Raw genomic sequence first — 13655 nt, 5'->3', positions numbered from 1 at the left:
GGCCTCCTTAAGGTGCCCAAACCGGACACCAAGTATATATAGTCCCCCTCTCAAAACTAGCCATTATGGTCACTTTTCGAGCAGACCGGGCATCCTCGGACAATCTACATTTCAAGCTCGGACTGTCACACAAGAATCCCAACGGCTATAAACGACTATAATATGTTAGAGCACCCCAAATTTTTTTGGGGACGGTCTGCCCCATAAAGCCGGACAATTCGTAATACATTAAACCGAGGCATACTGAGGTTCTACTGACTTGGCATGGTTGCTGAAATTTGTACTCCATCAAAACCGGGGAGCGTTAAATGGGGAAAGTGAGATGCAGACAGTGACACTACTCGTGATACCTATGGACGCTACCACGACGAGGTTGGATCACAGAGATTGACACATAAACCAAGAACAAATATCTATTTTGACTAAAATGTTATACTCCTCCCTTTCTAAAATAATAGTTGTTTTAGCTCTTTGTTTTTATGTCTATATTTAAATGAAGGAATATATATATGTATATATAAACATAAATCAAGTACTGTATGAATCAATTAATTAACTAAAATAAAATTTATTTGGGAGAGAGAGTATATCTGAAATGCCTATATAGCCAAATACTTTTATACTAGTATATTTTTATATCTATACTATACTTAAAGCACCAGTTTCAACGGTCGTCCCGCGTCACCTTTTTACAAATAACCCCTCAAAGCTATTTCAAATTAACCCGTTGCACGCCTATAGATGGACTCCATGGTGTTTGAGGTTGCTGAATTGGATGGAGCAACAATGATTTGTCACACTAACGGTAAAATGAAATGTAATTTGTTGGTTTTAAACATTAGTAATTGCTACGAAGTAGCATAATTTATATGGAGCGCATCAAATTTTTATTGATGCCTTACTTTAGCAATCACTCCATATTTTGATCTATCTTTTTTATAAGTTTGAGTTCATATGACTTAATTTAGAAATTTGAGCTCACAAATTTTCTCTTATTTGGTCTCTGTATGGTGGAATTATGTCATTTTATAATCTCTGTTCGTTCAGTCAGTCGTTATGAACTCTCTTCTAATCGCTCACTTCATTAGTCGTGTTGTACCAATAGATATTGGATGGAGTAATCAATAACATTAGTTAGCTAAATCAAAAAATATTATATAGAGAGCGGAGACAATTAATTTTTTTAATTTTTTTGGTAAATAATTTATATATATATATATATATATATATATATATATATATATATATATATATATATATATATATATATATATATATATATATATATAACGGACAACCCACTAGTATGTACAAATTTTAAGATCGAAACTGTCTTGTATTCCACCGGTACAACCTACGTACCAATGTACCAGCTGACCAGCTCCTGTTCCCCTTGCCCCTGAACTTCGAGAGTATTCCAATCCAGCACCGAACCATCCAGAAGCAGCCGCCTCCTGCTCTTAAAAAACTCTCGTCTCTGGTCATCCATTCCACACACCCAACATCACGAAACCACGCGCAGATCCAAACGAACCCGAGCCCTTCCAAACCCTAAGCTCGCCTCCCCTCCCCCCCAAACACCACCGCGCACCTATGGCGAAGTACGGCGAGGGCGACAAGCGGTGGATCGTGGAGGAGCGCGCCGACGGCACCAACGTCCACAACTGGCACTGGGCGGAGCGCGACTGCCTGGAGTGGTCCCGCGCGCGGCTCTCTTCCCTGCTCGCGGGCCTCACCATCCTCGACGGCGAGGGCGGCCTCAGTCTCCGCACCGTCGCGCTCGACAAGCTTGATGGCGAGGCCTACGTCAACATCCGCAAGGGCAAGGTCATCCCGGGGTACGAGCTCTCGCTCACCCTCTCCTGGGAGGCCGAGGCCGCCTCGGAGTCCGGAGCTGCGAAGGTCACCGGCACCGCTGAGGTTCCCTACCTCGCCGACGAGAACGCCGACGAGGACCCCGACCTCCGCGTCACCGTGCGCGGCGACGAGACGCCCCTCGCGCTCCGCGCCAAGGACGCCTTCCTCTCCCGCGGGAAACCCATGGTGCTCGAGAAGATCCGGGAGTTCGTCGCTGCCATGGCCAAGGGTGGACCGGCCAAGGACGAGCTGGACTCCAAGAAAACTCCCACGAAGGTCGCCGGCTCCGCACCGGCGAAGGAGGCGGTACTGGCTCCTGCGCCGGCTGTGGAGAAGAAAAAGGCCAAGGGGAAGGACAAGGAGGGCTTCAAGACCATTGAGATGACGGAGAAGTTCTACTGCCGCTCAAAGGACATATATGAGATCTTGATGGATGAGAACAGATGGAAAGGGTTTACGCAGAGCAATGCGAGGATCAGCAGAGAGGTTGGAGGGGAATTTAGCCTCTTCGACGGGTCCATCACTGGCGTCAACGAGGAGCTGCAGGAAGGGAAGCTGATTGCACAAAAGTGGCGGTTTGGAAGCTGGCCTGACGGCTTGTACTCCTCGGTAAGATTCATGACATGCCTGGGTCCCTATGCCAGCTACTCATTTTGCTATTGCTCTTGTATGCTCACTAATTTAGGTACTTAATTTGGGTGCTGAGATTTAGGAAAATATGACGAATAACTCTTAATTCGTTTGTTGATTAGTAGTTTGTTGAATTCAAGACAATAAGATTAACATTTAATAAGACTATTCAAGAAAATACAAGTTTGATGAACCATGTCGTTGTTTCCAACCATTTTGAACTGTCATTAAAATATCAATCTAAAGATTAACACTAATCAATATATGTTCATGTAGCTCCCTCCTATGAATCCCTCCACTCCATATTATAGTTCACTTTAGCTTTATTCTAAGTCAGTTTCCTCTAACTTCGGCCAAGTTTATAGAAAAATGTATTAGCATCTACAAACATCAAACTAGTTTCCTTTATGGCATATTATTCTGATAGTGCATTTATTTGAACCTGCAAAAATTAGAGCCTGCTTGGTTTACAAACAAAAAATGCCATGCCAAATATTTGGCAAGCAAAAGTTGGGCAAAAAAATGTGCTATAGATTTGGCAATCCAAATGTGGGATCTTGGCAAGTTTTGGAAGCCAACAAATTAAAAGCCAAATCATGGCCTGTCAAATCTTTGGCTTGGCATATTTTGGAAGCCAACAAAGATGACCCTTAATTCGTTTTTTTATAAAAAAAAACGGTTAAAGTTAGGGAAGTTTGACTTAGGGTGAAGCCAAAGAAAACTATAATTTGGAATGGATGGAGTATATTTTAAACAAGCACATGGCACCATCTAGTGAAATACCATCTAATGTGTATACTGTATATTATTGAAACAGTTAGGTGCTCTAATTGAGCACTGTATGTTGCTGAATTTTCTCGCTCTAGTTAACATGTGCTCCCTCTTTAACAGAAAGAATGGAATTCTCGCTTTACAAACTATTCCAGATCTGCCTATATATGTAGGAATACTTTCAACAATTTTATCTTCAGATATATTTATTATGAAAACATAATCCATGATTAATGTAGTGATAATTGTTATGTAGTTAGCACTTATTTTTGTAAATATTTAGTCAAAGTTAGGATTGCTTGACTTCTTGGGAAGTGAGATTTCCATTCTTTTGGGTGGATGGAGAAGTTGCCAAGCGCACCGGCAACGTATGCGCACTGTCAACGTGTAGTCATGTACTATGTGGAAACATGCAATGTGCACCATTTATCTTGAGTTGAGTTTAGCAGTAATCACAACAGTTTGGTGAATTGTCTTCAGTCGGTATGCAATATTTCTTTGTGGTTTGTAGGGTCATGTAATTCTTATTTTGATTTCAGCAGTAATTTAGCAGATGAAATTTTGAATTTTTCGCAGTGGGTATGCAACACCTCCAAGCAATGCATAATACTGTATTAATGTATGTGGGGCTGTGGGCTCATCTTATTTGGAACGTGTGTGTAGTAGACTTGTGGATTTATATACTTGGCCGCCTCTTCTCCTTTCAAATGCTGCTCTATGGTTACTGCTGTAGGAATGTAGGATTTCACTTGAGTTAAGATATAGTGGCAGATGCTTTATGTGCACAAGGCATCTATCTATAATTATGATCACGCCTGTGCATACGACCTGGACTATGTTCGAGTGATGTGACGGAGTCTGGATTTCACCCGAAATGCAGGTCCGGTTGGTGTTTGATGAGCCCGAGTCTGGAGTTACAATCATAAAGCTCAAACAAACTGATGTGCCAGAGGAAGACAAGTATGTTGATATTCCTATGCTTCGAACACCAAATCTGTTGATGCTTGTCTCTTGTACTTACGATCTGTTTGCTTTTGAGTACTTGCAGGTATGGAAATTCAACTGTGGTAGAGAACACCGAGAGAGGCTGGAGAGAACTCATATTCCAGCGGATACGCGGAGTGTTCGGTTTTGGGATCTAAAGAATCTAAAGAGGCGATTTGGCATGAAGTTAGATTTCAAATTTTTACGGGGTCAGACCATGCACGTCATAGCAATCCATGTTTTATTCACCCATTTGTTTTCCATGTCCTTAAACACAGAACACTGCATATCGTGGGGGGTTTAAAAACATCTGTTATTCGAACGCTGCAATGTTGCTTGCTCCCGAAATGAGTCGACGCTGATCTGGGTTGGTTATCTTGTTGCAATGATTAAGAATGTGTGTCGGTGTGAAGCGTTTTAGTGGCTATATACTCGGTCCTCGTGTTGTGTTTTCGTTGCATTTGGACTTCAATTGAGTCGCTGTGTGCTATAGTAACGATCAGATCATATCCTTGTCTCGTGCTCGTGCCACTCGGAATCTGGCACTCTATACTTTCTTTATTCCAGATGTGCTGCCATGATGGTTTTAATGAGGACTTGTAAATCTCTATTACTATTATGTGACTAATGTAGGCGTTCACAACCCCATGGTGTACGTTCTGCCGGGCGCGCACCTCCCGCCCGCGGCCGCATCCCCGCCGGCAGCCCCGCATCCCACTGCCCTCCCATGCTCCCTTCCATCCTCGAGCCTTGAATCCCGCACTCCCTTCCATCCTCGCGGCTGTAGCCCCGCAGCGACGAATCCCGCGAATCACGCCCGCAGCTGCAGCCCTGCAGCGACGATTCTCGCCCGCAGCTGCAGCGACAAATCCCGCCCGCGGAGGCTTCCTTCTATGGCGAATCCCGTTGTACCCTCGATCCTGGTACTACCTCCTCCCCCCCCCCCCCAAACCTCGTTGCTCCCACTAGATCTGGCCACAGCGGAAAGATCCGAGGGGTGGAGGGTGGTGGCAGGCAGTGTCGGGGTCCGTGAGGGTAAAGGGGTCGTGGGCATTGGATGAGGACGAGCTGCTACGGGTCGTGGAACTGGATTATCTTCAGCGCCTAGAACCCTAGCTGGAGCGAACACGGAGTCGAGGAAGAAGGCCGATCGAGGAAGAAAGCCGAGGCAAGGAGGAAGGAGGAGGAGAGGGATGCTGAGCTGGCTTCGGGACTGCGGTGTGGTGTAATCCAGAACCCCAGGTCGGGTGAGTTTGCTGCTTGCCTGCTCTCAACCTTGCTTTGCTTCATATTCCATTCAGCTGTCATAGCTCCCGTGTATAGTTGCTTTTTGCTACATCCTGACCGCTGCTTGACTCCCTAGCTTTCATCACCTTTTGGAAAAAGTTCAGCAATCCATTGCGAGCTAAATGAACCCTACTTGTGTGTGTATATATATACAAGGAATAGAATCGTTCATTTCAGAATACATACATGCATGTGTTTTCCTAGATCAATCTAAATATTCTCTGAACAAACTTCGCATGGTGCATACATTGTTGTGTCCTGTATGGATAACAAGTAAATTTAGACCTTGCCATCTAGACTTTATGCCTTTCAAAATCTACTTGTACAATGTTCTCCATGTGAACAAGGGTCCCATAAAGGTTTACACTAACAACAAAATACTATTTATGGAACAAATACTGCATTGATCAATTGTCTGTGGACAAAGGCATAGAGTCTAGAAGGAACAAATACTGCATTGATCTAGGAACAAATACTGCATTGATCAACAAAATACTATTTATGGAACAAATACTGCATGGAACTAATACTGCATTGATCATTTCTTGTTAAAAAGAATCCTCCATTTATTCTATGACTGTTACCTACAAACCTACATCTGTGGTAGTTGAAATGGCAGCCATGTGCAATGGGTTTAGTTGTTAGCTGAGGTCTTGAATTTAATACATGATGCAAGGTTTAATAATCAGCATTGATCAATTGTCTCAAGTGCACTGGTGGTTAGTGTGCAATTTAGCAGGCCTACTTTGTTTAATAATAGCATTGATCAATTTGTAGAGACTATATCTAATGGAGGAGAAAGTACTATAAATTTATGACTTGATGTCCATCAGGAAGCAACTACCATATTCTTTTGCTTAATTTTAGTTGGTACAGATAAGTGGCATCGTTACTTAAGTTTTTATGTTAATAGACCATCGCTGGGAATTCAAATGCACAGACCAGTAAATTTAATGTTTAATATACTTCTCAAATTGACGGGGAATATGAAATTTTGGCATTGTGGGAACATAGTGCTAAATGATGGAAATCCATATGCCATGACAGTTTTGCCAGGTCCAGTTACCTTTTTTATGTGCCTTTTTTATCGATCTTTTCACCATTCATGTGATGCATCAATTAACTACCATATAGTAAGGCAAATAGACAATTGTAATTCTTGCATTCTGATATGCTGGTTCTATTTCACATGTTGCGCATATGCCACAACCACCCCCGCTCGCGCCATGCGTGCGCCTGATCGGGCATCGTTGTGGCCGCCGCTGGAGATGTTGTCGTTTGACCTTCGGCCCTGCCCGTATGCCGGGCTGGGTGGCGTCGAGATCTTCGAGAAGAGGAAGACGGTGCTCGTCCCGTCTCTCTTTCACTACTACTAGGAGTCGGTATGCCCTCCAGGTGTTGATCTTAATTAAATCCATCTAATTGGTTGTTTGTCTTTGTTAAACTGACTTCATGCGGTGAAATTAGATTAGTGTTACAAAAATGTGGGGTTCAGGGAACATGTGTTCACCTTCATCGCAAAGCAGTGTCATCTTTGGTTGGTGCGACACCAAATTTATACTTGGAGAAATAATTTTTAATGTGTTTTGCATTTGGCGGTTTAGCTTCACTGTGTTAGTTTTAGGGTGAAACTGGACATCTGGTCATGCTAAAGAATCATTGTAGTGCAACCGCCATGTAGTCTTCTGATATTAAGGGTGTGTTTGGTTTGGCTTTTGGCTTTGGCTTTTGCCCCCTAAAAGCTAAAAGCCAACCAAAGGGCTCGATCTAGGAAGCAGCTTTTTTTAAAAGCTGACTTTCTTGCAGTGCAAATCTGAAAGCACCCCTGGACCTGCTTTTAGTGGCTTTTCGGATGGAACTGTAAAAACATATATCGAAGAACTTTTAACGATTTTTAATGGTTTCCACCAAACAATTTTTAGCTTTTTAACAGCTTACAGCCTACAACAGCTTTTTTCACAGCTCAAAGCCCACTACAACTTTTTTCACAGCCACAACCCAACCAAACAGACCCTAAGCTTCTCTTCCCCTATTTTCAGTCTGAGATTTCCCGATTAGAAGATGATATAAATCGGTTGCATGACCAGGTAAATACAATCAAACTTTTCTTTGAAGTGTCATGCTGGCTTAGTAACCCCTTCATTCCAGAATCTGTTTTCCGTTGAAAAAACTATTCATAATTCAATTGTTCTGATGTATTTTCAAAAGCTAAGAAAGGCTGGAGTTGATCTGGATGATAATCCAGTAGTAAGCAACAAGAATTCCAGAAAAGATCTTGTAGTAGAAATTGATCCTGTCAATAATGAAAGACGGGAAAAAGTTAAAGAGGCAATGCTCCATGCTTGGAGTTCTTATGTTAAGTATGCCTGGGGAATGGACGAGCTTCAGGTTTGTTTAGTTGGTACTCTGTATTAATTCTGATCTGCATTTGGTTTTACATTTCCTAACTGATTCTAGATCTAAACTGCCTTCTGTCATTTGCTTTGCTCGCGTTGATTCCCAACCACAATCGAAGAATGGTATCAACAGCTTTGGTGGTCTTGGAGCAACCCTTGTTGACTCACTTGATACCCTATACATAATGGGCCTGAAAGATGAATTTCAGAAAGCTAGAGAGTGAGTTTTAATTGTTTTTTTGTCATGTATACCTTTATTCCCTTGTTCTTTCCTTTGGCTAGAAAAATTGAGCTAGCAGTCTGCTTGTAGCAATGTTCGGTTCAGTAGACTAGACCCAGTTCTCCTTGTATTTTTATCCTGAACTTAGAAAGCAATACTATTGGGGACACTTACATGCAAAATTCATGATTGTGTCTCCTTGACCCCTTATTATAGATGATTATACAATCTCTTATTTGCTTCACATTTCTTCATTATTCTATCATTTTCATCTGTTCCATATGAGAAATGACATTTATCCTGTATGTTTTATATTTCTATTTTTGTATGGTAATACTCCTTGGGAATATTTCAGTGCTTTATTCTGATTTTATGTTGTACACGGAATCTGATTAATGCCTATGTCATATAACAGCTGGGTGGCAGAGTCATTAGACTTTGACAAGGATTATGATGCGAGTGTTTTTGAAACGACCATAAGGTTGCATTATAAGGTTTACCTTTATTATAGTGTTTATTTATATCCTCATCTTAGTTTGTTCCCTGCAGATATTTGGCTGAAAAGGCCAATGCTATCTGGATATACCTTCATTGTGATCCCTATACAAAACATAACTACAGCTAGGTTGTCTAATTTTTGTTTTTATTTTGTTTGTTTATCTTCAGGGTTGTTGGAGGCCTGCTTAGTTCATACGATCTATCTGGTGATAAAGTATTTCTTGATAAGGCTAAAGATATTATAGATCGACTCTTACCTGCTTGGGATACAACATCTGGCATCCCTTATAATAGAATAAACCTAGCTCATGGACGAGCCCTAAATCCTGGATGGACTAACGTGAGTTACTGCTATTCTGTATTTCCAATGAGTAACCACTTATATTTCAAATGCCTTCTTAAACATACTGTAGTTCACAAGGTGTGCTGATACTAACCTTATTCAAATCATCCCATGCTGCATTTTTATCTTTCAAAAATTTATTATTCATTATTCACTTTGTAATTTGAGGATTTGATTTCTATCTCATCACATAGAAATGTTAATTGTACTACTTATGATTTCAAACTCCCACTCTCTATTTCAAACTCCACTCTGTAAACAGTGAAAACAATTTTTTTTCTAAGCACGACCTAAGTACACCAGCATACCTCATAACCTCATTTCTCGTTATTTTGGGAAGTCTGCTGAGTGTGTTATGCTTGAGTCTGATCCAAGAGTCTGTTAAAACTTGGATGAACTTGTAGAGTGTCATGCAAATTGCGATTATCCTGTGAGAGCACAAGATGATTTTTATTCAGGGTATAAATTAAAGTTTTTTGCCTGCATTTCTGATTCCACTGCTTTTTTGCTTCTTTGTTTTAGGCAATTGCTGAGATCAATTAGTATGGAAGATCCAAAGGTGAAGACGGTAAGTTTGTCATTAAGTCATTTTCTATTTTTATTGAGTAATAACATGGATCTGACTGTCCTTTTCTGAGTGTTTAAAATTCCTTTCTATTTAGTGCTATCTGCTGACAAATTTATATGTTGATGCCTATGTGCTTGAAATGATAGCAGAAATTTTATATCAGGGTTTACACATTTCTCCGTTACGAATATATGTTGGACACTACCAGATCACCATGGTCTCCCAAAAACATGCCTCATGAAAATTTAAGATGAGGTCTTGGGTGTTTCGTTTGTGTTTGGGACACTTTGTTATTAAACATATATTTGTAAACCGGTTTCTAAAATCTACTCTATGTTTCATTTCTGATGAAAATATGTATTGAAGAACCAGGAAGCTATCAGTCTCATGAAGTCAATCAAGGATCCCCAGGCAGCAGCGAAGTGAATAAGTGATTGACCACTAAAGCGTTGGTAATGAAGATCAAGGATGATATCTCTTGCGTTGTCATCTATTTCCACTGCCGAGTTACCCTCTCCAAGATACCGTGTTTGTTCAGCAAATTGTATTGGAGTGGAAATCACATGCTTGTTACAGGTTATGAATATTTTGAGAAGGAAGGCAATCGAGCTATTGTAATAGATGAATTAGCTTCTGTACGTGACCTTCCTCCCTGTTATCTTTTTATTAGATCAGTTTGGTGGACCTTCCAGTATTTCCTGACATATTATTTATTATACATGCTATGGAGTATTTCATTATCAATAAAGTTTACTTGTTATCTCAGGAATTGGGCCTCAGCCCTTCAGTGCCACTACATGTTGTTCTGTAAGATTGGATCAGGCATACGGATGGGAAATTAAGTTTTCTTGGATTTGTCAAGTTGTTGCATGGCATGTCCAGCAGGTCCCTATCAAAGATGAGATAGTTGTCGATAATCTCTAACGACAGCGCATGTTTACACCGTCCTGTTGACTTGGTTCACAGGCAAATTAACATGGTTAAAGAATAGTACGATTGGAGCTTGCCTAGCAGCACCTGATCTGACACTAATTTAACTATAAAGTTATGTTTATTGTTGCCTGCCTACTGATCATTTAGTCGATAGCCGATAGGGAAATAAAAGAAAATCTCACCCATGTCTGCAGCATGTGATGTTTCTAACAGCCTTAGATGAGACGTCATCTTCTGTTATGATTCTGGGAATTTTGTAATGCTTCTTTCCTCGAATTGGAGCAAGTTAGCTGCAGGTTGGCGTCTGGAGCATGGACATACCACTGTCATTGTGACATTGTTACTGTGTCATTGTTCCAACAGATGAAAGTGTTTGATATGGTATGTCAGGTTCTCTATGTGTATATATTGATTGATGAGATGGAATTGTGCCATTTTTAAATATCGGAATATTAACATGTCAACTTGCACTCTCTAAGGCTCCTTTGGAAAGCAGGATTTTAGAAAAAATGATATAAATTTTTTACATGAATCAGTTCATTTTCGGATTATGAAACATTTTTTCATAACAATATAACACATATTTTGTATATAAGTTATTATGGTATTATATGTAACCGTTGCAACGCACGGGCATTCACCTAGTGGTTTTAATATTTTTACCGGGATGGTTTTAGTGCGACGTCCAAAACCGGTTCGTTCCTTGTTTTTCATCTGTTGATTTGTGTATGCCATTAGTTTGTCCACCGTTGGACGACCACATCAATCTTGCTTTGACTTTTTGGTAAAAAAAAGGGTCAGTACATGTATGTGTAAAAAATCTTTCTTGAACGGCTAACAGCAATTTTACACTCTACTAGGGCTACATCGATCCGAGCGTCATTCCTACTCGACGACTCAACAAAATCCTGGGCGTGGTAAAGAGTGCTCTACGACCTCGGCAGTATCTTGCCGTTATACATCTTGTCGAGCAGCTGCTTGGCTTCTGGGCGTCGCAGGAGCCCCTTGTTGTTTGGCAGGCCAGTTCCGAGACAGACAGGGCACACCAACTTTCCGCGGCCTAACAGACATAGCGACATGATCAGTTCTTGACAACTTCAAAGATGGGTCATACCAAAATATTGAAATGCTCAAATAAACAACATGAAAGATGTGTGCTTTCTTTGTTCTCAAAAGAACACAGTGCTCATTTTTTTTAATGAACTTGGTTTAATTTAGAAAAGTTTGGTTTGTTTGAAATCTGGAATTGCATTCTTTTTGAGGGAGTAGTAAATAAAAGAGTAAAAACGATTGGTTCTGAATGCATGAGGCTATGCATCTCAAACTACATGCCGCATTTGCATAAACACTAGAAAGGCAGAAAGAACGTACCGTAGCAATTCGGGCACTCGGTGAATTCATAAACATCTTTCGCCCTCTTCCGATTGAGGGCCTTCCATTTCCCTGTGCCACCACACATGTCGCCTGAACACAGATGAAATCGAATTATTCATAGACACTATTTCTGTATATATACATGGCATTATACTGCAGGCTTTTAGACATTCCAATGAACAAAGCTGTTGGTTATATTAGCTTCCATTTCCTACTGAAGGTACATCCCTATTGGTAGTAGTAGGTCCAGGAGTTTGGAGCTGACGAAGTGAACAAGCGCCACGAGACCCTTACATATCACAGCACCACTGCCATTACAGTTCCTGCAAACAGCTTTCTGTACCCCGGCCTTGTTCATCGCATCCGCAGCGAGTCCGTTTGGTGGTCCTGTCGCGCTGATCAAGGTAACAGCGCCGAGACAGACCAGACATCTTCGTCTTGATGAAGGCGTAGTTTCTTTTTCTTCATTCTGTATAATGAGTAGATGGTGGTGCATCAAACAACGTAGTTAACAGGGACATACAGGTCAAACCCGTATATATTTGGGATGTCACTTGTCAGGTTGCTTCAACTGAACAGAAATGTAACGCTTCTTCTGTTTGTTCTTGTAAATAAAATCAATGACTAGAGTCTAACGTATCTGATGTTTAGCATATGCTACTACGCATAATACGAGATCATGTTCTCTTATTCTTTAATTTTTATCCATGCCTTCCCAACTCTGATTGTATAGTTGGAAGAGAAAGCACTGAGAAAGGGATGAATTTTGCCTTGAATTGTTTAGCAAACGTTACTGAACTAGACATCAGAAGAAAACACTCACAGTCTCGGCCTTGGAAACGTTTGCGCACCCCTTCGAATCCTCATCTCTAGCAAGACACCTGACCTGCGATTGCACTGAGAGCGCAAAGCACATGCCAAGAACTGAAAGTTATTAACCTCAAGTAGCCCTCAGCCATAAAACCAGCCGCGGTACCTTTCTCCAAGAACACTGAGAATAGCAGCAAATAAGTAGGCGCGCTTTGGTCTAGTCTATCACTCTATCTCTGCCACAAACGATGTAGCAGTGCCGAATCCCGCGAATTTGCTGGCCATCCTTGAGCAGAGCGAGCACGTTCGAGAAGAGAGCTCACCTTTACTCGCCCGGCTGGCTCCTCCACCGACGGCGGCCGCTCGGTGTCGCGAGAAGAGCGCAGGCGAGATTGGTGAGGCTGAAGAGAGGAGCGAGTGGCAGCTGCCAGAGCTCGCCATTGCCACTCGCCTCTCTCTGTCTCGCGCGCGCGCACGAGGACCAGGAGAAGAGGGGAGCGAGCGGCTGCGGTGTTGAAGATAGGGGGGAGCCTGCCGGGGAGGCCAAAAATATCCGGTCCGGTCCGGTCCGGACTTGAGAGTTCAGACCTAGATACCATTGAGTGGTCGGGTCGAATCCAACCTAGGGTGCGTTCGTTTATGCCGGATTTGGCCAAGAATCATTTCAGCTCATCAACCCTTATATAAATTAGACAAACAATCTAGCTAGGAATTATTTCGGGTGCTCAATCCACTGGAACCGAACAGGCCCCTAGCCATCGCGTTGCCGGGCGATCGAGCCAGACCCAAGTGGCCAGCGGCGAGGCGAAAGTAGGGCCTAGTTCGCTGTCTAATTTTTATATGAATGGCTAACCCTAAATAAAGTACGATACAGTGTCTATGCGTGTAGGAACGACGCGTTTGTTTGAGCTGTGGTTTTTAAACTTTTTAAAAATACATTGTTAGACTTTTGATTCTAAGAAATTAATGATAGTTTACTGGTTT

General features: G+C 41.8%; 3 protein-coding genes across 4 annotated transcripts; 2 read left to right on the top strand and 1 right to left on the bottom strand.

Annotated features, from left to right (window-relative positions):
• The first annotated feature begins 1430 nt into the window (after positions 1-1430).
• Positions 1431-4876, top strand: LOC100285670 (Activator of 90 kDa heat shock protein ATPase). Its single transcript, NM_001158561.2, has 3 exons — positions 1431-2466; positions 4139-4218; positions 4307-4876. Exons 1-3 carry the CDS (start codon positions 1594-1596, stop codon positions 4398-4400), a joined length of 1047 nt encoding a protein of 348 aa, NP_001152033.1. The 5' UTR covers positions 1431-1593; the 3' UTR covers positions 4401-4876.
• Positions 4877-7501: 2625 nt separating this feature from the next.
• Positions 7502-10542, top strand: LOC103643125 (mannosyl-oligosaccharide 1,2-alpha-mannosidase MNS2). Its single transcript, XM_020547224.3, has 8 exons — positions 7502-7616; positions 7738-7917; positions 8033-8145; positions 8561-8626; positions 8812-8983; positions 9509-9554; positions 9921-10189; positions 10321-10542. Exons 2-6 carry the CDS (start codon positions 7861-7863, stop codon positions 9527-9529), a joined length of 429 nt encoding a protein of 142 aa, XP_020402813.1. The 5' UTR covers positions 7502-7616; positions 7738-7860; the 3' UTR covers positions 9530-9554; positions 9921-10189; positions 10321-10542.
• Positions 10543-11163: 621 nt separating this feature from the next.
• On the bottom strand, positions 11164-13231 carry PSA2 (Protein PHOTOSYSTEM I ASSEMBLY 2, chloroplastic). Of its 2 annotated transcripts, none has more exons than NM_001151121.2 (5): positions 12995-13231; positions 12685-12758; positions 12156-12330; positions 11859-11951; positions 11164-11547 (listed from the first exon to the last, which is right to left on the bottom strand). In NM_001151121.2, exons 1-5 carry the CDS (start codon positions 13110-13112, stop codon positions 11417-11419), a joined length of 591 nt encoding a protein of 196 aa, NP_001144593.2. In that variant the 5' UTR covers positions 13113-13231; the 3' UTR covers positions 11164-11416. The 2 variants fall into 2 exon arrangements, with proteins under 2 accessions (NP_001144593.2, XP_020405138.1); XM_020549549.2 differs by having other exon boundaries at positions 11237-11547; positions 12685-12785; positions 12995-13230.
• Positions 13232-13655: the final 424 nt, after the last annotated feature.

The sequence above is a fragment of the Zea mays genome, chromosome 1 (assembly GCF_902167145.1).
Source record: "Zea mays cultivar B73 chromosome 1, Zm-B73-REFERENCE-NAM-5.0, whole genome shotgun sequence".
Lineage (NCBI taxonomy): Eukaryota > Viridiplantae > Streptophyta > Magnoliopsida > Poales > Poaceae > Zea > Zea mays.
The sequence above is the reverse complement of the archived record's forward strand: the minus strand, read 5'-3'. Positions and strand labels throughout refer to the sequence as shown.

Coding starts and splice junctions, on each gene's coding strand:
- LOC100285670 (NM_001158561.2), top strand. CDS start 1,594: ATGGCGAAGTACGGCGAGGGCGACAAGCGGTGGATCGTGGAGGAGCGC. Junction 2,467..4,138: donor CTGACGGCTTGTACTCCTCG/GTAAGATTCATG, acceptor CCCGAAATGCAG/GTCCGGTTGGTGTTTGATGA. Junction 4,219..4,306: donor GATGTGCCAGAGGAAGACAA/GTATGTTGATAT, acceptor GAGTACTTGCAG/GTATGGAAATTCAACTGTGG.
- LOC103643125 (XM_020547224.3), top strand. CDS start 7,861: ATGCTCCATGCTTGGAGTTCTTATGTTAAGTATGCCTGGGGAATGGAC. Junction 8,146..8,560: donor GAATTTCAGAAAGCTAGAGA/GTGAGTTTTAAT, acceptor GTCATATAACAG/CTGGGTGGCAGAGTCATTAG. Junction 8,627..8,811: donor GTTTTTGAAACGACCATAAG/GTTGCATTATAA, acceptor GTTTATCTTCAG/GGTTGTTGGAGGCCTGCTTA.
- PSA2 (XM_020549549.2), bottom strand. CDS start 13,112: ATGGCGAGCTCTGGCAGCTGCCACTCGCTCCTCTCTTCAGCCTCACCA. Junction 11,952..12,155: donor TGGCAGTGGTGCTGTGATAT/GTAAGGGTCTCG, acceptor ATCTGTGTTCAG/GCGACATGTGTGGTGGCACA. Junction 11,548..11,858: donor CGAGTGCCCGAATTGCTACG/GTACGTTCTTTC, acceptor TATGTCTGTTAG/GCCGCGGAAAGTTGGTGTGC.